At 41.7% G+C, this 24,859-nt stretch overlaps 1 protein-coding gene across 1 annotated transcript in view; it reads left to right on the plus strand.

Moving 5' to 3' along the window:
- Positions 1 to 24,859, plus strand: part of LOC144493033 (uncharacterized) — a 364,898-nt gene that overhangs the window by 252,887 nt on the left and 87,152 nt on the right. Inside the window, exons 8-9 of the mRNA XM_078211846.1 lie at positions 6,228 to 6,374; positions 13,139 to 13,228. Of these exons, the coding sequence (XP_078067972.1) occupies positions 6,228 to 6,374; positions 13,139 to 13,228 (237 nt within the window). The remainder of the gene's footprint in view (positions 1 to 6,227; positions 6,375 to 13,138; positions 13,229 to 24,859) is intronic.

A 24,859-nucleotide genomic window follows, 5' to 3' on the forward strand; every position in this document is an offset into this window, starting at 1 on the left:
AAAAATCCTGTAATATTATGCTGTAATTCATGTAATTGATATTGACATTTATTTATATGGCTGGAAATTTGTGCCATGATCTCATTAATATAAATGTATAAAGATCCGAAACTGCACTGAGTGCTCATAAGTCACAAGGATTTTACGGCTGCCATGGACAGAAAATGTGTGAATGGCAGTTCTACAAGGAGACCATTAGATTCCCATCAGAGCACTCCTTTAAGGCTTAACTGACATTTAAACTTAGTTACTTTCTGAGACAATTTTCCACCTCTTAGTCAGACTCGTCAGTGTAACATCTCAAGGTTGTAGTACAGAATCTAAAATGAAACTAACGGTGCATCTGTTAACCAATATAACAATGGTGGGTACCATAGTAGTTATCTTACTGACTAGGAATCCAAATTTACCGGAGACATGGGTACAAATTCCACTGCTGAAGAATTTAATCTTGATTATTTAAATAAATATGGAATTAAAAACTTGCTGTCAAAAGGATGACCATGAAGCTAGTGGATTACTGTAAAAGCACATCTAAAATCTGCTCTCCTTTCATGATCTGGCCTACATGTAAACAGTAAGCCACTCAGTTCTACTAAAAGACTGTCCAAGACTATAAATAAAATAAAATCAAATGGATCACGTGGCATCTACCTAGGTAGCAGACACTCACCAGCCAACTCTATAAATTCCTCCTCATTATCTGGGAACTTGTGCCAAAATCAGAGAGCAATAGTCTGATATGGTCACACACAGATACGTTTCAGCCAACATCCCAGACACCTCCTTCACCATTCCTGAGTATGTAGCAGTGGCACGGAAATGGTGACCCTTGGAATCTTCAATGTTGACAGTAGATCCTATAAAGTCTCATGGCATCAGATAATGCATGCATGGATACCTATTGTCCTCCCTTAGCTAATGAACTCCAGTTAGAAGAAGAACTGAGGATAGCAAGGGCCATAATGCACTCTGGGTGGAGAACTTCATTATCCATCGGTAAGACTACAATAGTACCACTACTGACCCAGCTGGCTGAGTCCTACAGGACATAACTGGCAAACTGACCTGTGGTACCAGAAAGAAAATCCTTGTCCTTACCAATCTCTCTGTCAACGATACATATATTGATGACAGTATTGGTAGTAGTGACCACTGCGCAGTTCTTGTGGAGATAAGGTGCTGTCTTCACACTGAGGACATTTACTGTTGCCTTGTGAGGCACTTCAACCTTGCTAAATGAAATGATTCAGATCAGATTTAGCAAATCAAAACTGGGCATCCATGAAGTTCTATGGGTCATCAGCAGAATTGTATTCCAGCTTAATCTGCAACATTTTGGTCCAGCAAAACCCTCACTCTACCATTACCTTCATGCCTGATTCAGTGAGGAGGAGGAGGAGCACCAGGTGTACCTGAAAACGAAATGTTGAACAGGACTGCATGCATGTTAACAGCGCAAACAGCATTCTATAGATAGAACTAAGCAGCCTCAGAACCAACTGATCAAATCAAAGTTCTGAGGTGCTGTCACAGTCATCAGTTATGGTAATAAATTAAACAGCTAATGGGAAAAATAGCTTCCATGGACATGCCAATCCTTAATGATGGCAAAAGCCTGCCCGTGAATGCAACAGGCATTGCTGGAACAATGGAGGTATCACCTTCCAGAAATGCTGAGTGAGCCTCAGGGCCATCTCCTGACGGCCCCACCAATGATCCCTCTAAGCTGCACACAGGTGTGACTGTGCAGAATCATGATGCTAATGCACAGTCCACTGACGAGGTGTCCCCTTTGATACCACAGCTATACAACCAGGCAAAAGAATTTAGAGGCATCACGCAATGAACTGAACAGGCATGCATAACAAAGAAAATTTAGAGGAATCATTGGTGCCCACCATCACAGAAATCAGTTTCCAGCCAATTTGATTCATTCCACGTGATATCAAGAAAAGGCTCAGGGTAATGGATACAGCAGAAGCAACAAAGCAACAGTGTCCCAGCAATGGTGCAAACACTTGTGCTCCAGAAATAGTTTTTTCTCCAAAGCTGTTCTAGTTCCACCATCACACTGGCATCTACCTGACAAAGTAGAAAATTACTGTCATGTCCTGTCCACAAAATGCAAGCCTATCCAATCTGGCCAATTACCACATTAGTCCATTCTCAACATCAGCAAAGTGACGGTGTTGTTAACACATGGAAAAAGTTTACTGACATGATATGACATGACAGAACTGACATGAGAGTGACTGACCTTGATTTCAAGGCAGCATTTGACTGAGCGTGGCATCAAAGCATCAGTCCTTGGTAAAAATGAAGACAATGGGAATCAGGGAAAATGCTCTTCACTGGCTGGAGTCACATCCAGTACAAAAGAAGATGGTAGAGATTGTCGGAGGCCAATCATCTCAGTCCCAGGACATTACTACAGGAGTCCCTCAAGGCAATGTCCTGGGACAAACAGTCTTTGCAGGGCACGGTAGCACAATGGTTAGCACTGCTTCACAGTGCTAGGGACCCGGGTTCAATTCCCGGCTTGGGTCACTGTCTTTGTGGAGTTTGCACGTTCTCCCCGTGCCTGCGTGGGTTTCCTCCGGGTGCTCCAGTTTCCTCCCACATTCTGAAAGACGTGCTGGTTAGGATCATTGACCCGAACAGACACTGGACTGAAGCAACTAGGGGAATTTCACTGCAACTTCATTGCAGTGTTAATGTACGCCTTACTTGTGATTAATAAATGAACTTTGATCTTCAGCAGTTTTATAAATGACCTTCCTTCCTGCATAAGTATCAGCGTTACAGATGTTTACTGATAAGTGCATTGTATTAAGTTCCAATTCCCTCACCTCAAAAAATGAAGTAATCTATGTCTGCATGTACATATATCTGAATGGCAGTCAAACTTTTGCCAACAATGGCAAGTAGCATTTCTTGCATTCCCCCCATGCAAGTACCAGGCAAATACCATTTTCAACAAGAGAGAATCAAATCACCTCCCCTTCATTTTAATGGCATTCAATCCACCCCCCGCCCCCCCCCCCCCCCCCCCCCGCCCCCACCCAAGCAGCATAAACATCTTGGATGTCATCATTGATCAAACACTTAATTGGACCAGCCACATAAATACTGTTGCTACGAAAGCAGGTCCGATGTTGTGAATCACCTGCTCACACCTCTCTGTTTGGAGTGAGCAAGAAATGTGGGAAATGTGTTTTGGACAATACAACTTTAACATAGAATTTATGATCTATTAATTGACAAATATTGTTTTGATTACATAATTATAATAAAACCTTTCTATCCATCTATTGACACTAGTCAGGAGTGTGATGGAATACTCTCCATGGAACAGTGCGGTTCCAGCAATAATTAAGAAACTTGACACCACCCAGAGCAAAGCAACCCATTTCATTTGCAGTCCATTTCATTGGTGACCCATGTCCACCCTAAGTATTTACTCTCTCCACAACTGTGGTTGTAGTTTATGATGTGGAGATGCCGGCGTTGGACTGGGGTAAACACAGTAAGAAGTTTAACAACACCAGGTTAAAGTCCAACAGGTTTATTTGGTAGCAAAAGCCACACAAGCTTTCGGAGCTCTAAGCCCCTTCTTCAGGTGAGTGGGAATTCTGTTCACAAACAGAGCTTATAAAGACACAGACTCAATTTACATGAATAATAAGAACATAAGAACATAAGAAATAGGAGCAGGAGTAGGCCATCTAGCCCCTCGAGCCTGCCCCGCCATTCAATAAGATCATGGCTGATCTGACGTGGATCAGTACCACTTACCCGCCTGATCCCCATAACCCTTAATTCCCTTACCGATCAGGAATCCATCCATCCGCGCTTTAAACATATTCAGCGAGGTAGCCTCCACCACCTCAGTGGGCAGAGAATTCCAGAGATTCACCACCCTCTGGGAGAAGAAGTTCCTCCTCAACTCTGTCTTAAACCGACCCCCCTTTATTTTGAGGCTGTGTCCTCTAGTTTTAACTTCCTTACTAAGTGGAAAGAATCTCTCCGCCTCCACCCTATCCAGCCCCCGCATTATCTTATAAGTCTCCATAAGATCCCCCCTCATCCTTCTAAACTCCAACGAGTACAAACCCAATCTCCTCAGCCTCTCCTCATAATCCAAACCCCTCATCTCCGGTATCAACCTGGTGAACCTTCTCTGCACTCCCTCGAATGCCAATATATCCTTCCTCATATAAGGGGACCAATACTGCACACAGTATTCCAGCTGCGGCCTCACCAATGCCCTGTACAGGTGCATCAAGACATCCCTGCTTTTATATTCTATCCCCTTCGCAATATAGGCCAACATCCCATTTGCCTTCTTGATCACCTGTTGTACCTGCAGACTGGGCTTTTGCGTCTCATGCACAAGGACCCCCAGGTCCCTTTGCACGGTAGCATGTTTTAATTTGTTTCCATTGAGATAGTAATCCCATTTGTTATTATTTCCTCCAAAGTGTATAACCTCGCATTTCTCAACGTTATACTCCATTTGCCATATCCTCGCCCACTCACTCAGCCTGTCCAAATCTCTCTGCAGATCTTCTCCGTCCTCCACACGATTCACTTTTCCACTTATCTTTGTGTCGTCTGCAAACTTCGTTACCCTACACTCCGTCCCCTCCTCCAGATCATCTATATAAATGGTAAATAGTTGCGGCCCGAGTACCGATCCCTGCGGCACGCCACTAGTTACCTTCCTCCAACCGGAAAAACACCCATTTATTCCGACTCTTTGCTTCCTGTCGGATAGCCAGTCCCCAATCCACTTTAACACACTACCCCCAACTCCGTGTGCCCTAATCTTCTTCAGTAGCCTTTTATGGGGCACCTTATCAAACGCCTTTTGGAAATCCAAAAACACCGCATCCACCGGTTCTCCTCCATCAACCGCCCTAGTCACATCTTCATAAAAATCCAACATGTTCGTCAAGCACGACTTTCCCCTCATGAATCCATGCTGCGTCTGATTGATCGAACCATTTCTATCCAGATGCCCTGCTATCTCCTCTTTAATAATGGATTAATAATATTACGCTGCGACAACGGATGAATGAACACCGCTCGACAATCACCAGGCAAGACTGTTCTCTTCCTGCTGGGGAGCACTTCAGCGGTCACGGGCATTCGGCCTCTGATATTCGGGTAAGCGTTCTCCAAGGCGGCCTTCGTGACACACGACAGCGCAGAGTCGCTGAGCAGAAACCGATAGCCAAGTTCCGCACACACGAGGACAGCCTCAACCGGGATATTGGGTTCATGTCACACTATTTGTAACTCCCACAGTTGCGTGGACCTGCAGAGTTTCACTGGCTGTCTTGTCTGGAGACAATACACATCTTTTTAGCCTGTCTTGATGCTCTCTCCACTCACATTGTTTTGTTTCTTAAAGACTTGATTAGTTGTAAGTATTCGCATTCCAACCATTATTCATGTAAATTGAGTCTGTGTCTTTATAAGCTCTGTTTGTGAACAGAATTCCCACTCACCTGAAGAAGGGGCTTAGAGCTCCGAAAGCTTGTGTGGCTTTTGCTACCAAATAAACCTGTTGGACTTTAACCTGGTGTTGTTAAACTTCTTACTGTGTTGTAGTTTATACCATATACAATATGGACTGCAACAACTCGCCAAGGCTCTTTTGACAGCATTTTCCAAACCTGTGACCTCCACTACCTAGAAGGACAAGATCAACAACACTTCTTGCAAGGTCCCTGCCAAGTCAAGCACCACCCTGACTTGAATGAAAATCCTGGAAATCCCTACTTAACCGCACAGTGGGTATACTTATGCCACATGGATTGCAACAGTTCAAGAAGGCAGCTCACCACCTCTTTCTGAAGGGAAATTTGGGATGGGCAATAAATGCTGGCCTTGCCAGCAACATCCATGAACAGAAGAAAATTATGGACATCAACAAAGGGACAACCCCTGGTCTAAAAACCAGGGTGATATTTGAGTTGAAGGAAAGTGTAGAAGTATGAATGTAATAAATGGGATTAAAATATTATAAATATTATATCTTAATTTTAAAATGCAAGATTATGAGATTTTGTAAATAAATAAAAGGATAAAATGAACAGAGTTTTCTATAATTGCATCTTCTCCTTTTCAACCAAACAAAATCTGTAGGGCTTGGTGGAAGTGTTCGGGTCGGGAATGCCTTTTATTTGTCTACAATGACTTATTTCTAATTGTTCTAGGTCATTGATAAGGAACAGAAAATTCAGGAATTACAGGAAATGATAACTGAACTACACAATGAGATGGCTGTGAAAGACTCAGAGAATTTGAATCAGCTGCAGGATATACACCACTTGGAGACTAAGGTCAAAGCCTTGAAACAAGAGGTATGATTTCTGTTCAGAGCTAGTGGAAAATGTGTTTTGATCTTAGAAGCTCAAAAGAGAATTTATGATCCATTGATTCTTCATTAATGCATTTATTACATAATTACAATACAATATTAGTTCATTAGGATGTTTAATCCTTTCTCCCTGATTTTTGAAAAATGTTCAAATTTGCTCCATTGTACTTTTAATTTAAGGCTTTACTTCTCCAGAATTTTTCCTTTGTTTATCCTATGGATTATATTTTTTTAAAGAATATTTTTAATGGAAGTTTTCCATTTTACAATTGCTACAAAAGACAACAAATCTCCAAAATCTATAAAATCTAATGCAGTACAGAGTGACCATTATTCCACATAAACGTACAGAAAAGACCAGCGAATATTTATACAAATGATTCCAATTATCAATCATTGTAATCTTTGTACTCGGTCCTCCTCTCATATGGATAAAGAAAGGATACAAAGAAGAGTGGGAGGTTTCAGGATAACAGGTTAGAATCATGGGTACATGACCCCATGATGCAAACCCTCCTCCACTAGATAACAGAGACAGAACTACACAATATATGGGATCCCTTGTGAGATAATATACAACTAACAAGGGCCTAGCTCATCATCCCAGGATCTCTAAGCAATGAAGGGTTAATCCAGAAAAAGGGGGACCTCAGAATACAGCCATTGGTACAGGATGTGACATGTCAGCGTATGCTCTCATGCACAGGAAGCAATAAGCCAAGAATTCATGCACCTTGCCTAGGCTCACAATGTTACAAACCTCCCTCCTCTCCAACCATATCAGAGGCACCAATCAAGCTGCCCATCACTGGAAAATTTAAACCATTTTCCACGAAGGAAACCCCACTAACAAGCAGCAGAAGAATCGCCAAGACATCCATCAACAAGGTTTCTCAGGGAGAGATACGACTCTCCTCCTCCCATAAAGACAAGGTTAATCCTAAAACAAGGTTAATATTTAGGATTGACTATAACAAATCAGAGCCTATATTAACACCCCAAACACCCAGATGAAGAAAGTAAGCTGCAGAGAGAGAGGAGCAACAGGATTATTCAATAAACACCATATATAGTTTTTCCATATACACTTACACAGGAAGGATACCAAGAACAGAACAGCACAATCTCAGGAGGAGCAGGACACTGGCAACCAGGAAAGCCCAAATGTAGAAGACGGACAAACTGGAAGTCTCCATATACGACCCTTGGAGGAGGTGGCCTACTCTTGCAACTGGCCTAATTTCCAACAGAAGAAAGATTCCAACAATGCTGAATTGAAGCTCCCAGACCCGCACCCAGGTCCTGCAACCAACAGGACACTACATCCCCAGGGGAACCAAGTCTCAGGAGAGAGAGCAGTCCAGAAGCTCCCAAAAGAAAACGTCATGAGGAGGGCAACCTACTACCCCATCCAACATATCCTCCATCTGACAGGGATAAACACCGTCATTACTGCCCTAACCTACTCAACAACACCCTAATATAAGAGCCAACAAGCCAAGAATACTTACATCACTCCTATACATCGAACAAAGCAAACTATCCCTTTCTCTAGATACCCCAAAAGTGCCATTTAGGCCCTGCTGTCAACAAGGTTCAACCCATTTCCCCCCATCAAAGAAACTCCAACAACCAGATAATATGCCCGCCATCCCTTTCATGAGTCAAGCAATCAAACAATAACTGCCACTACAGTGGCACTGCCAAACCAAAATAGAGGATCAACCTAACAAGGATAGACCAGAGAACCATAGAATCCCTCCAGTGCGGAAGGAGACCATTCGGCTATCGAATCTGCACCAACTCTTTGAAAGAGCGTCTTACCCCACACCAGCAAAGCTACCACTGAGAACTGAGGCCTACCCCGGCCATCTCCAACCGCCTCTCTCAAACAAGGATTTTCTTGACTTAACTTAATTCACTACCCCAAAGCACGGTGGATGCTGGGACAGTGAGTAGATTTAAGGAGGATTTATTCAGATTTTTAATTGGTAATGAGTTGAAGGCAGGAAAATGGGGATGAGAAGCATATCAGCCATGATTGAATGGCAGAGCAGACTCGATGGGCCAAATGGCTTAATTCTGCTCCGACATCATATGAACTTATGAACTCGGCTCCCCTTCACCAAAATCTGACCAGGATCTTCCAGGATCATAACATATATTGTACACATCAGAATCGGATAATTATGGGTTGTGCATCAGGATAAAAAATGGATTAAAAAATGAGTCATGCCAGAGCTCATGAAAACACAGCCGCTCCCACATTTACATCACGCGACACCCCCGTGATGCTTATCTTTAAGAGCAGTTTATCATTATTCATGTGTATGTGTGCCTCGATGACATCAGACATTTCAAAATTTTTCCTTTTTTCTCGTGTTTCATTTGTATTGTAGCAAAACAAATATTTGACCTGGTAAGAATATAGAGAAGCACGTTAGATTTTTCACATTAACAGCATAACTGATATTGAAACTGCTGGCTTGGTTGATATGGTCTATCATGCAGTTCCTTTATATTTTGATACTATAAACAAGGGTTGTGAAATTTGCCCCATAGAGCCACTTGTGCAAACACTATGGAGCCCTGAAATGAAATAATGGCAGCCAAAATGTTTCCAGCCACCTCTGGCACAGCCTGTGTGGCAGTGCTGACTGACAGCGATCTAACCTATGCCATTTGTGCTTCAGAAGCTTGTAGAGTGGGCAGATTGTTATGTCAAATAACTGATTTGACTCGTGAACTCCACCAAGTTAGATCACTCCAGTCCAGTTAACACCCTGTCCTACTCACTCACAACTCAACATGCATTCAGCTGCATGAGGGATCCTCTCTTGCCCAATGGCATTATTTAAATGGCCAACCATCCAACTTCCAGGGGAGGGACACTACGGCCGTTCTCATCCTGAAACCGTAAAATTCTGCCCAAAGTCAGTGGATCTTTCCATGGTCCGCCCCTCGCCATCTCCGATTCCTGTGGTGGGCGGGACGGTAAAATTCCGGCCAATGTTACTCATTGCAGAATTTGTAGAAATACTGTGTTGTGTTTTTGAAGGAGTTTTGCTGACCAGCTGGATTTTCCAGGAAGTGGTGCTGCATTCTGACAGGGGTTTTCTGCTGCGCTGATACTGTGCTATTGATATATTTTGTGTTTAAGGGAGAATGCTTTAAGATTCAATGTTTTGTTACAGAGGGATGGTTTGTCTGGTAGGAATGCAACAGATGCTGGAAAGTGGGATAATTATTCATTTTAGCCATGTGCTGTGTATTTAGCAGAAGGCTTACTGCACTCTTGTTTGCAGAAGAAAATAACTCTAAGACTGTCTTTTTGATTAAAAGAATGGAAGATGAGTTTGGTTATATAGAGTAATGTGACACTAGGTTAATGCGAAGAGCTAGGCTTGTAGCAGGGAAACAGTTTCTCTTTATTTTTTTAAAAAAGGTAGTTGCTGACTGGAGCTGTTTAAAGAATCAGTCTGCTCTCTTGCTCCACAAGGCTCTGTCTGCAAAAGCTCTCTGAAGGTTTCAAGGCTGTTAACCAAATTAAAGCAAGTATGCCTAGGTCTGCTAACTATATTTAAAGTGTGTTTTCATTCTATGAGAGAAATATTGCTTAATTGGAACTGAAATCGTGATGTTAGAAATTGGTGTTGTTTCTTTTCATGTTTAAAGATTGTTCAACTGTTAAGAGTTAAATTGCTTCATTTAGAGTTGTATTTAAACTGTGTTATGAATAAAGCTTGTTTTGATAAAAGATCCCTAATTTGTCAGTAGAACTACTCCTAGAGTGAAGCATCCTCCTCACATTAATACTAAAATAGAATAATTGTTGGGGTCTAATCTGGCTTTGTAATATACCTTGGAGTTCTGGCCTGGGATCCTAACACTGCCTAATCAAGAAATCGCTTTATTTAGCTTTTGGGTTGCAGCATGCTGTGAAAATAGGGCTCAGGCAGCAGAAAGGGTGAACTGTCTTCAGAGGAAGGAGAAGGGGCTCATCACAGAAGGCACTATCCACCAAAGGTGTAGAGGGAGCATTCTTTCTTCCTCCACGTCAACCAGATACAAGAATTGAAGTGCTTGCATTTCAAAAAAAGAGAGTGACTGAACTGTAGCACCTCTTGAATCCTGACCTGCAACCTCACAGCAGGGACAGATGGCAATGGCTGTCAATGTCACCATCACCTTCAATTTCCATGCCTGTGAATCTTTCCAGGCAGGAGCCAGTAACAGCACTAATAATATCTCATTGATCGCCATCCATTGCTGCATCAGGGAGGGAAGAGAAGCCAAAAGAGGAGAGATCATTATCTGCGCACTGACCAGAGAAAAGCAGGAGAAGAGAGCATGTGCATTTGCCAGGCTTGCAGGATTCCAAGGAGAAATCAAATGCATATAGATGACTCTGCAGCTCCCACATTTAAATGGTGAGATTGTCTGTAAGTATAAAGTGGCACACTTTATCAATGTTCAGTTTTTGTGAAAGTAGTCATAAGATCCTATTGGTCAGTACCACAACATCTTCATCCTGTGGACATATTTGCCCGAACATGGTGAACCAGAGACTGGCTGCTTGGGACAAGGGATATCCTTTATACCATTCAAATCAGCATCAAACCATGCAAGGACATCAAGCTTAAAATGAGAGCCACAAGGAATGTCGTGGAGTAAACATTTGGTATCCTGAAACTGCCTGGAACGCTGTGCCCTCCAGTGCTCACCAAAGCTGCTCAAGGTCATTCTGCAAGACTATTTATCATCTGTCCCAGTAAACGTCAGCAGACTTCCACCAGCCAGAGGACATCAATTTAAGATGATTGGCAAAAGAACCAATGGCGACTTGAGGAAATCTTCTATATGCACTGAGTGGTAAGGATACGCAATGAATTGCCTGAGTATATATTAAAATTTGTCTGCTGAGTCCTCCAGTACCGCGTTATCATGAGGCATAGTCTTTGCCACCAGTCGTTGAAGGTTATCTTGGAAGAAGGATGAAAAGAGAGGGAGGAGGCATCTGGGACTTCTTTCCTCTGAAAGACTGTCTGTGAGCAAAAGCTAAAACTCCTGTTCCCATAAGGTCATCCCATCGTTAAGGTCACCTAACTATTCCCCAGTTTTCAATCAATACACTATGGATTAGCACAGTGTACCTTTGGCTAAAATCATGAAATAAAAGTCACCAACGAAAAAACTTTGGAATAACTTTATTCATTTCCAACAGTGCATACAAAGCTGAAGTATTCACCCTTTTGTATCCCCTTTGATGCCTGTCTTGCAGGTGCTTTTGCTTGTCCTAATGCTCCTAGGCAGCGCTACTACTGTAAATCACAGAACCATAGACTGGATACAGCTTGATCTTTCATATCCATGCCGATGCTCTGTCAGAACTACTCAGCTAGTCCCATTCTGCTGCCCTTTTCAAATCTTTTCTCTTCAGGTGCTGATCCAATTTCCCTCACCATTCCCACAAGCAGCTGAACATGGCTACCATGTCTTCTTTGGATCGAGTAGCCTCAGGCCATGGTCATTTTAAGGGTTTGTATATGAGCAGTAGCAATCCTCCACCAGCTCTGCGAAAGCAACTGGGAAGTACCTCATAAGGGTAGTAAAGGACTGATGTTTGAACTGTGCAATATGTGGCAATATCTCACTTTGTTGATGAAACTGCACAATTTTTCCACCGTGGAATATCCGGATCACTGGTTATAATGATCGTGCCATGGTCTCCTGATTGCACTGATGGCCGATGCTATGATTTTGTATCAATTGCAAAATCCTGTGACTTTTTATTTGTAATGCCCTCTGATTTTGACAGACAAAAATTGGATTACTGTTTTGCAAAAGCGTAGTAAAGGTAGTAAAGTGAGGAAGTCTTCTGTTAGGAAAAGTACAATGAGTTGAGCCTTAGGTTGTCAGAAGATTTTAGCCCAATCTTCTGTTTATAAATGAATCCATCACCTCATTTTACATTCGGAAGTTCTCTTTATATTGTAGCTACTTTTTCTGTGTTGTCGGAATGTCACTGATATAAAGGTTAGTTGAAGGGTTTGACTGAAATGCAGTAATCAGTAAAATACCAAAATCATTCTTTTCCATGAATACATGGTGTTCTCAGTCACTTAAAATAATCGAAACCCTACAGTACAGAAGTAGGCTATTCAGCCCATCGAGGCTGTGCCAACAACAATCCCACCATATCCCACATATTTACACTGCTAAACCCCCCGAAACTATGGTAACTTCAGCATGGCCAATAAACCTAACCCATACATCTTTGGACTGTGGGAGGAAACCAGAGCACCCGGAGGAAACCCATGCAGACACGGGGAGAATGTGCAAACTCCACATAGACAGTGGCCCAAGCCGGGAATCAAACCCAGGTTCCTGGAGTTGTAAGGCAGGAGTGTTAACCACTGTGCCACCATGCCACCCTTGGCCTTGGCGAATCTTTTGAGGAGGGTTAAATCGAGGCCATTGTATTTGGAGGAATCAGTGGCCTAACTCTCTGTTTCTGACTTGCTGAGTGGTGAAGTGAGCAGTCACATTGCTGATAGAATCCAAATGCAGTAATAATAACTGATTTTGTCAATGCACAATTTCCAATAACATGTTGATTACTGAAGCAGAATAATTAGCAATAAACACCAATTGTAATCCAGGTTTGACCTTTACTTATAATGGCTCTTCAACTAAGTTGTTTTCAATACTTAAAACATGTAATAAGCTTTGTATTTTGCTGTATAGATATGGCAATCAGAAGAGTCCTTTACCCAACTTAAGAGAGATGTGGAAGAAGTTCGACTCGGTTCCAGTAGTGGTTCAAGAGATACACATGTAAGTGCTTGGTGATAGGTTGTAGTGATTTCTAGCCAGTTGATAAGTTTAAACCTCTTAGCTCTGTGCAATGAAGTAAACAAGAGATGAGGTTTGCAAACTGGGCTTTTATCTATAACTGAATATCTTCTGTAATTGAAGTGTTCCTCTTTACTGGCTGTGATCAACATGTACATGTGCAAAATGTGTGTGTTCTCTCACCCCCAAGATGGTCACCCGAATTCAAACAATTTCCAGCAGCAAGTCTTTTTGTAAGTTTGAAAACAAAAGGGGACCATCTGTTATCACACATTTACCCCAGAATTTAAAACATGGCATCTCATTCACTCGACTCACACACACTAACACGTATAAAGATTACATAGAGGTGAAGATAAAGCAATGCAATTACAATTTGTCTCAGTCACCTTTTTAGCAATCTTGTAGTCTCTTAGAAGAGTTGAGACTTTAGTTGAAGCGAATGAAGCTCTTGCAAAGCAGAGGATTCTCAATAAGCTGTGAGTCTTGTACTCAAATTTCCAGAAGATTGGTTCTAAGGAAAACCCAAAGTTTGAACAGGGGCAAATACTTCTCCCACTTTCAAGATTTTGCCATTTATTACCTTGGCTGCTTCGATGATCTGCAGTTGGTTTGATGGATTTAAAATAGAACTCTCTGCAGAATAGCTTCTTGATATTAAAACAGACAACAAAATGGCTTCTTCACCATGTAACCTGTACATATTCAAGTCTTTTTTTTCAAAAGGTTGATTATGTCGATTCTACATCCTGGCTGGAATTTTATCGCGCCCGCCCGACACGGAATCAGAACGAGCTAGGGGGCAGACAATGGAAATGTCCGTTGACCTCGGGCAGGATTTTATGGTTTCGGGACAAACAAAGCCATAAAATCCCGCCCCCTGTGTTGTTTTGACTTGAGCATTTGAGGCAGCTCGTGTCTTTATATCTGAAAGACCTATTCAATTGATAATACATTTTTGAATTAGTTTCGGTAAAGATATTGAATCAATATCAGTCTGGAAGGTTCCTCATGTTCTCTCTTGAGACAAGGGAGTGTCTTTATCCACACGAGAAGTCAGGTGATCTTTGGGTGGCCATCATTTGCAGTTATTTGTAGTCAGTTTAAAATATAATGAATGTTTGAAAATACTTAGTCCCTTATAAAACAAATAGTTGTTTTCATAATCCCATAAGAAAGAGAGCTAATCTCCTTACAACTACTTGGAGCTGTCAGTGAAACTGTAAAATTACTGCCCCCCCACCCACCACTGTGATAATGATAGGTTATGGAAGCAGTCAAACAATACTAATACTATAGTGATAACCCTCAGACTTATGTCAACAAACATATATTGAAATTGCAAGCACCAATCTTTTTTTAACTTAGACACACAACAGGCTGTGCTTTCTTTCAACATTTAAAAAGTAAGGGTTTAAATGAATTGACAGCTTGTCAGTTCCACAGATTTTATCCACATTACAAACACACTTATATCTATTTTAACAATCCCAAAAGTGTACATTGACTTCTCCAGACGGGTTCCTGACTTCTCCAAAAAATGTCTGGTAAGATTAAATCTTTTCCTCAAATTCATAAAGCTCACAAATCATGTTTCAGAAATCTGAGCAATGAAAATTGCTTCTGCGTAATGGCAACTGTACTTTTATATGTGGCACTGCTGGTGTGAAATCTGTCTCTCCCCCATCCTAACCCTGCGGCAAAAATTATTGATGCGAGATTTTGGGGTGGGACTTCTGGATTCGGGACTCTAAGACAGAGAGGCCTTACAACTGCGTAAAACTTAAGGTGTTTATATCATTCGGCAAATTTACTGTGCAATGTAATGAAAATTCATGGATAGCTTTTGTATGGAATCTAGTATTTTAAAATGCCTTTGTAATTGCTGTTGCTAGATTTGTTTTTATTTTGCAGTTTGCGTTCACTTCGACGAGATCAGCAATAAAAACAAAAACATATGTAGTGACCTATTTCCTGGATGATTTTCCACACTAAGTGACTTTAGCGACTTTAAGTGACTTTACCGGCATTATTAATGTGCCTTTATAAGAATATCAGTGTGATCTTGTTTTCATTTCCTACATGAGCGATCTCTGAATAACATAATTGGTATTCAACTACAGGTAGTTTTGTATTGTGAGCCTGTGGTTACTGTGGTTGAACATCCAAACCCACTTTACATATCTGACACTTGCACCTGCTGGAGAGCGAAGCTTTCATCCCATTATTCTGATCTAGACTGAAATGTATGGGGGAAGTGGATGCTGTAGGAATGTACGCACTGTATTGTAACAGGGGAGCCTATTGTCCATCATGCCCAGTTTTTCTTCCCTTTGCCAGGGCTGGTTTGCACCAACCTCCCATCTCCAAGTTAAATTTTACACCCATGGTTTTAAGGGGTTAGAGGATAATCTGCTAACTAATTGTGCTGCAAAATTTTCTTATTGACAGGATTTTAATTTCATTTTATTTTTTGGCAGTGAATGAATACCTCTTGTTCTTTGGTCACAATTTTCAACAGAGCCACAATCATTCATAAATTTAATATTTTGATTTACAAGATTCTTTGTAAGAAGGAAAGACAGCAATATTAACGTAAGACAACATGCTGACGTTGTCATTTTGTAATAAGTCATGATGGATTGTATACATTTCTTAAGTTTTCTTGCAAACTTAAGAAAATCAGCCTTTAATAAAACCTACAAAATATGAAGGTTGTAGAACATAGAACATAGAATAGTACAGCACAGTACAGGCCCTTCGGCCCTCGATGTTGTGCCGAGCTTTGTCCGAAACCAAGATCAAGCTATCCCACTCCCTATCATTCTGGTGTGCTCCATGTGCCTATCCAATAACCGTTTGAAAGTTCCTAAAGTGTCCGACTCCACTATCATAGCAGGCAGTCCATTCCACACCCCAACAACTCTCTGAGTAAAGAAACTACCTAGGACATCCCTCCTATATCTCCCACCATGAACCTTATAGTTATGCCCCCTAGTAACAGCTACATCCACCCGAAGAAATAGTCTCTGAACGTCCACTCTATCTATCCCTCTCATCATCTTATAAACCTCTATTAAGTCGCCTCTCATCCTCCTCCGCTCTAAAGAGAAAAGCCCTAGCTCCCTCAGCTTTTCCTCATAAGACCTACCCTCCAAACCAGATAGCATCCTGGTAAATCTCCTCTGCACTCTCTCCAATGCTTCCACATCCTTTTTATAGTGAGGTGACCAGAACTGCACACAATATTCCAAATGTGGTCTCACCAAGGTCCTGTACAGTTGCAGCATAATCCCACGGCTCTTAAACTCCAACCCCCTGTTAATGAACGCTAACACACTATAGGCCTTCTTTATGGCTCTATCCACTTGAGTGGCAACCTTCAGAGATCTGTGGATATGAACCCCAAGATCTCTCTGTTCCTCCAAATTCCTCAGAACCCTGCCGTTGACCCTGTAATCCGCATTCAAATTTGTCCTACCAAAATGAATCACCTCGCACTTATCAGGGTTAAACTCCATCTGTCATTTTTCGGCCCAGCTCTGCATCCTATCAATGTCTCCTTGCAGCCCACAACAGCCCTCCACCTCATCCACTACTCCACCAATCTTGGTGTCATCAGCAAATTTACTGACCCACCCTTCAGCCCCCTCCTCCAAGTCATTGATAAAAATCACAAATAGCAGAAGACCCAGCACTGATCCCTGTGGTACACCGCTGGTAACTGGTCTCCAGTCTGAAAATTTTCCATCCACCACCACCCTCTGTCTTCTATGAGATAGCCAGTTACTTATCCAATCGGCCAAATTCCCCTCTATCCCACACCTCCTTACTTTCTTCATGAGCCGACCAGGGGGAACCTTATCAAACGCCTTACTAAAATCCATGTATACGACATCAACTGCTCTTACTTCATCTACACATTTAGTTACCTCCGCAAAGAATTCAATCAAATTTGTTAGGCAAGACTTACCCTTCACGAATCGTGTTGACTATCCCAGATTAAGTTGCATCTTTCCAAATGGTCGTAAATCCTATCCCTCAGGATCTTTTCCATTAACTTACTGACCACCGAAGTAAGACTAACCGGCCTATAATTACCAGGGTCATTCCTGTTTCCTTTCTTGAACAGAGGAACAACATTTGCCACTCTCCAGTCCTCTGGCACTATCCCCGTGGACAGTGAGGACCCAAAGATCAAAGCCAAAGTCTCTGCAATCACATCCCATTTGGCCCAGGGGACTTATCGACCCTCAGGTTTTTCAAAATTGCTAATACATCTTCCCTCAGAACATCCACCTCCTCCAGCCTATCAGCCTGTATCACACTCTCATCCTCAAAAACATGGCCCATCTCCTTGGTGAACACTGAAGAAAAGTATTCATTCATTGCCTCTCCTATCTCTTCTGACTCCACACACAAGTTCCCACAACTATCCTTGACCAGCCCCAACCTCACCCTGGTCATTCTTTTATTCCTCACATAAGAGTAAAAAGCCTTTGGGTTTTCCTTGATCCGACCCGCCAAGGACTTCTCATACCCCCTCCTAGCTCTCCTAAGCCCTTTTTTTCACTCATTCCTTGCTACCTTGTAACCCTCAATGGACCCAACTGAACCTTGTTTTCTCATCCTTACATACGCTTCCTTTTTCCTCTTGACAAGACATTCAACCTCTTTTGTGAACCATGGTTCCCTCACTCGGCCATTTCCTCCCTGCCTGACAGGGACATACCTATCAAGGACACACACTATTTGTTCCTTGAACAAGCTCCACTTTTCATTTGTGCCTTTCCCTGACAGTTTCTGTTCCCATCTTATGTTCCCCAATTCTTGGCTAATCGCATCATAATTACCCCTCCCCTAATTATAAACTTTGTCCTGCCATATGGCCCTATCCCTCTCCATTGCAATAATGAAAGACACCGAATTGTGGTCACTATCTCCAAAGCGCTCTCCCACAAACAAATCTACCACTTGGCCCGGTTCATTACCCAGTACCAAGTCCAATGTGGCCCCACCTCTTGTCGGCCAACCACATATTGTGTCAGGAAACCCTCCTGCACTCACTGTACAAAAACCTATGTGAAAACCTATCAACCACCTTTTCTACAAATAGATCCTTAAAAGTACCACTCTCCAAGATTTTCATTGTGTAAGTGAAGTTAATTCTCCAAGAAAGAGATCTCATTTCAGAGTTGGTCAGCAACTGGGATATAGTGCTTTACTGAAAAAAGTACCTTTTGTCAAAGCTTTTTGTGTTGTACTCAGCAGGACAATTGCAAAAATACCAATGTCAGGGGAAACGGCGACTTTATACTCTATGAGAAGAGGGTGCTGATTGGTTGGCAAGTTGACTCTGATTGGTAGAGGCTTTGCCATAGGAAATGCACCAGTTGATGGTGACTGACAGTTAACTGCCAAGCATTGTTTGAAATTGAAACCCGGCAACTTGACTCATTCGTCAGGGCATTGTCCTGTGGAATGAACCAGTGAATGGCTATCACTTATTTTGTTTAGCTAAAAATAACTGCAATATGAGTACATGCTCTTTCCATCTGCAAAGAACATGGCCTTCTGTATTTACTATATGTAGCTTCCAGTACACACAACTACACCACGCAAGTGTGGGCCCTTGTTCTCCTCTTAACACATTTGGCTCCCTGACCTTTATGTCACTATTAGTATCTTCCCTTGTCTTTAACACTATCATTAACACCCCCTTAAACTTGCGTCCATGACATGTTTGTCAAATCTATCCTGAGCTGCCACCTATCCCTGACCTCCTATTTTGCTCCACTTGTTTCACCTCCTCTCTTCAATAGCATAAAATCCACCATATTTCTGCCTCTTTTCAACTGTGAAGAAGAGTCAGAAGGACTCATAACAATAACTTTGTTTCTCTCTCCTCAGGTGCTGCCAGACCTGCTTACTTTTTCCTGCTGGCATTTTTCTGTTCTTATTGAAGCTAATTAAGTTATTTTGTGGTTTAATCATATTGTAATATAGGAAACATGAGAGTGACAGGAAAGTGGGAAGGAAAGGCTCAATAGTGCTGTGTTTAAAGGTGGTGCCAGGCTGAGAAAGGCATGAATATAAATTTTATATCAGCAGCTCTGGTCAAAACATTGAATTTTTTGATTCTTTTGACATTGCTGCCAGAGCTGCAGCCCAATGCTCTGCACAGTTCCACAATTGTCCTTGTCACCATCTGTCGGATATTTCTCTTTCCAAATCCATTTACACCTTAGCCTAGCTGCAGCAGTGAAAGAGGTAACCACGTCCATACAAATTTTGCTAGCCTATTTGCTTTTGCACTCTTCTCCTAAAAGCTGTAAACAGGACCTTCCCCATCTTCTTTCTTCTTTGCAAAACCCTCCATGGTGACGTCTAAAAATCTAGGGGCACTTATCCAGTACTCATTTTGACTTTGTTGTCCAAGTTTAAGTTCACAAACATGCGGCACAGATGAATTGTACCTTCTTTAAACAGAACAGATTGTACCTCCTTAAAGGGGTGCAGGTTACCTTTAAAGACAGCACTCCAATATAAATTACTCCCCCTCCACCTTATTTACCCATCATATTAAAATGAGGCACAGACCTTGAAATGATTTACGCCTTTGCTTAAGTCATCAGGCAGTTATTGCTCATGTTCACCCACTTCATAACTGTTTTAGCCATGAATTGCAAATCCTCTCTGTACATGCTTCTCAAGTGCTTCTAGAGAGATACAGTAAGAAGTCTCACAACACCAGGCTAAAGTCCAACAGGTTTATTTGGTAGCACGTGCTTTCGGAGCGCTGCCCCTTCATCAGGTGAGTGGAGAGTTGGGTTCACAAATAGGGCATATATAGACACAGACTCAATTACAAGATAATGGTTGAAATGTGGGTCTTAACAGGTAATCAAATCTTTACAGGTACAGACAGTGAGAGTGGAGAGAGGGTTAAGCACAGGTTAAAGAGGTGTGAATTGTCTCAAGCCAGGACAGTTAGTGAGATTCTGCAAGCCCAGGCAAGTCGTGGGGGTTACAGGTAGTGTGACATGAACCCAAGATCCCGGTTGAGGCCTCCTCATGTGTGCAGAACTTGGCTATCAGTTTCTACTCAGCAATTATGCGTTGTCGTGTGTCTTGAAGGCCGCCTTGGAGAACGCTTCCCTGAAGATCAGAGGCTGAATGCCCTTGACTGGTGAACTGTTCCCCAACAGAAGGGAACACTCCTGCCTTGTGATTGTTGAGCGGTGTTCATTCATCCGTTGTCGTAGCGTCTGCATGGTCTCGCCGATGTACCATGCCTTTCCTGCAGTGTATCAGGTAGACAACGCTGGCCAAGTCGCAAAAGTATGTACCATGTACCTGGTGGATGGTATTCTCACGTGAGATGATGGCATCCGTGTAGATGATCCAGCACGTCTTGCAGAGGTTGCTGTGGTAGGGATGTGTGGTGTCATGGTCACTGTTCTCCTGAAGGCCGGGTAGTTTGCTGCAACAGTGCTCTGTTTGAGGTTGTGCAGTTGTTTGAAGGCATGTAGTGGGGTGTGGAAATGGCCTTGGCAAGACGTTCGTCTTCATCGATGACATGTTGAAGGCTCCGAAGAAGATGTCGTAGCTTCTCCGCTCCAAGGAAGTACTGGACGATGAAGGGTACTCTGTCCGCCGTGTCCCGTGCTTGTCTTCTGAGGAGGTCGGTGCGATTTTTCGCAGTGGCGCATCGGAACTGTCAATCGATGAATCGAGCGCCATATCCTGTTCTTACAAGGGCATCTTTCAGCGTCCGTAGGTGTCAGTTGCGTTCCTCCTCATCGAGAGAGATAGTTGATAACCAATATCTAAATCTTGGCAAATCATTCCACTTGATGTCATTCATTTACCTAGTCAAGGACAGTGAGTAATTATACATCCATTAAAATATTTCTCATTTCTGATCATTTGTGGATGGCAAATGTGCTGTTATTTTAACACTTAAACATAAGACACTTGTTTATATTCAGTTGAACAAGAAGCCCTGTGGTACTATCCTCTTAGACTTTCTCTAAATTTGTTCACCACCCCAAGATACTAATATATTCTTGTATGATTAACAGCACAGGTGGAATTGAGGAAAGAGGGTTCTGAAGATACATGATATCATCCATGTAGAATGTAAATGTGCCCCCTTGTTGAAATGCGACACAGATGTACTTTTGTTTTATGTCGATTAGATAGCTGTCATCTCAAAATTAATTGTTCAGAATTTTGCAGTCAGTTAAAAGTCTGCCTCGTTGTAATGTTGAGACGTTTGTTATCATAATCTACCTGATGGCGGACTTGAAAGAGTATCTAACACATGTTTATGCAAATTATGTTGTTTGGTTTAGTTTGATGTATTGTTCCTTTCTAAATTTGAGTGGCTCCATGTTCAAAATCCAGCATGTCCTCGGAACCTTTCCATGATATAAAAGAAGCAGATTTCTTTGAATTGAGGCATTTGGAAGTTTCTCTTAAAGATGGCACTTGAAAATTGTCAGACAAGCCAAGAAATTGTTTTAAACATCAAAGCAGCTAGGAAACAATTTGAATAACAAAGCACATTTACATTCATTAAAGAGAAATACTATATATATATATCTATAAATAATTTACAGGATTTATTAGTTCTTTGCATTGCAAATTTTGTTTTCTGGTACTTCTTCTGCAGCAGTGATAGATTATTTAGTTCATTCTTTAATAAATTTGCCCATGCATTAAATGTTAAGGAATGTCTTGATTGGTGCTCTACCACTTTTAAAGACCAAAGTAGGATCCTGTGATTGTATAAGATAGTGCACAGCAGAAATAAATTACCACAAAGGCACCTTCATTTGTCTGGTCACATTACAACAATTGCATTTATTTGAATCTACAAAATGGAAGAACATCCGAAGGCAATTTAGTGAAATTTACAGAAATGGGAATTGGTAAAGCCATGGATGGATTTTAATATAATGAAAATTTTGAGTTGGAGGACACAGAACCAATATAAATGAGCAAAGACAGGAATAATAGGTGAGTGAGATAGTGATAGGATAAGTGCAGCCAGGATTTGGATCACCTGAAGTTTAGAATGTAGAAGATGGGAGGTGGACCAGGAGAGCATTAAGATAGGCAAGTCTGGAGCTGAAAACACTGGATGAGAGTTGCAAGAGTAGCGCGAGCCAATATTACATAGCAAATGTTGGCATTCAAGGAATACTACAAATATGCCATGGTTCAATTACTTTGATGAGGGCTACTTCAGTGCTGTAGCAGGGACACAAAGCCAACTAGAAAGATTCAAATTTTTAGTCACAGGGAGAGTGAGCAAAGATTTGGGAGGTGACAACATCTTGAAGGACTCTGGAGAAGAAAAGGAAGTTGGACACATAGTGGTCTTTTACAAAGGCAGTTAAATTGTGTGTATTTTCTTTTTACTTGAGGAGTGATAATAGCTGTTTTGAAAAGGCAATGCACAGTACTTGAGGAGAGGAACCAGTTTACACAGCTTTCATTTGGTCCAAGGAGAAAAGTTGAATAGTGAGCACTTCAATCGGAATGGGGTTAAGGGGGCAAGTTTCATGGAGATGAACCCAGATAAAGAGTGAGCAGAGATTTTTAAAAAAGAAACCTGAGAAAGATATGGGGTTCAGGGCTTGAGCACAGAGGAGTCTTACTTTTGGTATTTATCTGATCCACACTTCAGCTGTCTAACCAACTAAGCTAACTCCCCCCCCCACCCCCCTCCCCCACCCCCCGCCGCCCCCCCTGCCCCCCAATTCAATTGTGTAAAAAGACATTAATTGCTACAAGAATTTCTCCTAAATCCCTGATACCACTAATATCTACATCTTTGATGGCCAAAATAATGGTAGCAATATCTGTTGTTCTCTCTTATACCCTCGCTTATCAGTGTCAGATTCTGAAAAGAGTGAGTACTGGTTGCTAAGTCCTAATCAATCGTAGAGAGATATGATTAACTTTACGGTCTATTTTTATTTACTCGTATGTTTTCTGTAACCAAAAACTGTGAAGCTTTAATGCCATTTACATTTAAACTTAAGATGTGTGGGTTAGGTTGATTGGCCATGCTTAATTGATCCTAATTTTGGGGGGATTAGCAGGGTAAATATCTGGGGTTATAGGGATAGGGTGGGATTGTTGCTGGTGCAGGCCCGATGGGCCGAATGGCTTCCTCCCGTTTTGTAGGGATTCTATGAAACAATGTGTACCACCCAGAGAAGCTAAAGTTTTCATGTAAATCAAGAAATGAGATCCAAACTGATCATGGAGAGAAGTATAGCCAGACTCTCTAGTTTTTGGTTTGACACTGCTTGAAGTGTTACTCCAGTGTATGGTCAATTAGGTTTAAATGGTGTTGATGGACTCCATCCTATCTTACCTCATAAAATGTTAACTATTGGGAGAGGAGATTTGCATAAACTTGTGGCATTGGAATTCTAGTCTGGCAGTGTAAACTGTGTTCTATTGAGCTGAAGCTGACAGTGCAGCTACCGGTCTGAGACCTGTAACCGTAATATAAACTCACTGCACCACAGTATATTCATTGGCAATTACATGCTGTGTTATTTGCCTGGATAAGCATATACTCTGAGCTTTGGATAAAGCTGGAATATCAAGTGTATGCAGCCAATATAATCTATCTCCACAAACATTATTCCTATCTTTCGGCACACTATCTACATATTCAAACAGTTGAACTTATACCAATTAATGAAGAGTGGCTTCCACACTGCTCATGACTGTTATTGGTTTTGTGTGAGACATTAAATCAAGGTCTTGTCTACCTTTTCAGGTAGATGTAACAGAACAGTTGAGTTCACATGATTTCCAGTCCAAAATTTACCCTTCACCCAATTCGTTACAGAAAAGCAGACTGACTCATCATTTATCTCATTTCTTTTTGTCAGATATTCCCATGTATATTTTGGCTGCTAACTTTCCCTACAAAAGAACAGTGATTAGATTTTTATTTATTTAAAGTGTTCATTGTAATGTACTTTGGGACAGCCTGAGCATGTAAAAGGACATTATAAATTCAAGCTCTTCCTAAAGTGTCAGATGCAATATTGCACTATATTTCAATCTTCAGTATAACTTTACAGGAGTGGCATGTAGATAAGGCTGCCCAGTGCTCTTTGCTCAGTGTGGAATCAGTGGGAAGCGTCCATCGTTTTGACCAATTCATCTCAGGAAGCAACTATTTTCCAATGAATTTACACGAGTGCCTCGCTTCTTCCCTGCCTATCTGAAGCAAATGATGCGGAGACGCCGGCATTGGACTGGGGTAAACACAGTAAGAGTTTTAACAACACCAGGTTAAAGTCCAACAGGTTTATTTGGTAGCAAATGCCATTAGCTTTCGGAGCGCTGCTCCTTCGTCAGATGGAGTGGATATCCACTTTAACCTGGTGTTGTTAAAACTCTTACTGTATCTGAAGCAAACACAGAAAAACTGGAACAAGAGTTTGTCAACATCTATTAGGAGAAAAACAGAGTTAACATTTCAAGTCCTTTGACTCTGTCAGAATTGAAGGAAGGGAGAATGTGTTAAACTGTAGAAACTGCAACAAATTAAGAACAAAACACAGATGGCCTGGT

The sequence above is a fragment of the Mustelus asterias genome, chromosome 4 (assembly GCF_964213995.1).
Source record: "Mustelus asterias chromosome 4, sMusAst1.hap1.1, whole genome shotgun sequence".
NCBI classification, from domain to species: Eukaryota; Metazoa; Chordata; class Chondrichthyes; order Carcharhiniformes; family Triakidae; genus Mustelus; species Mustelus asterias.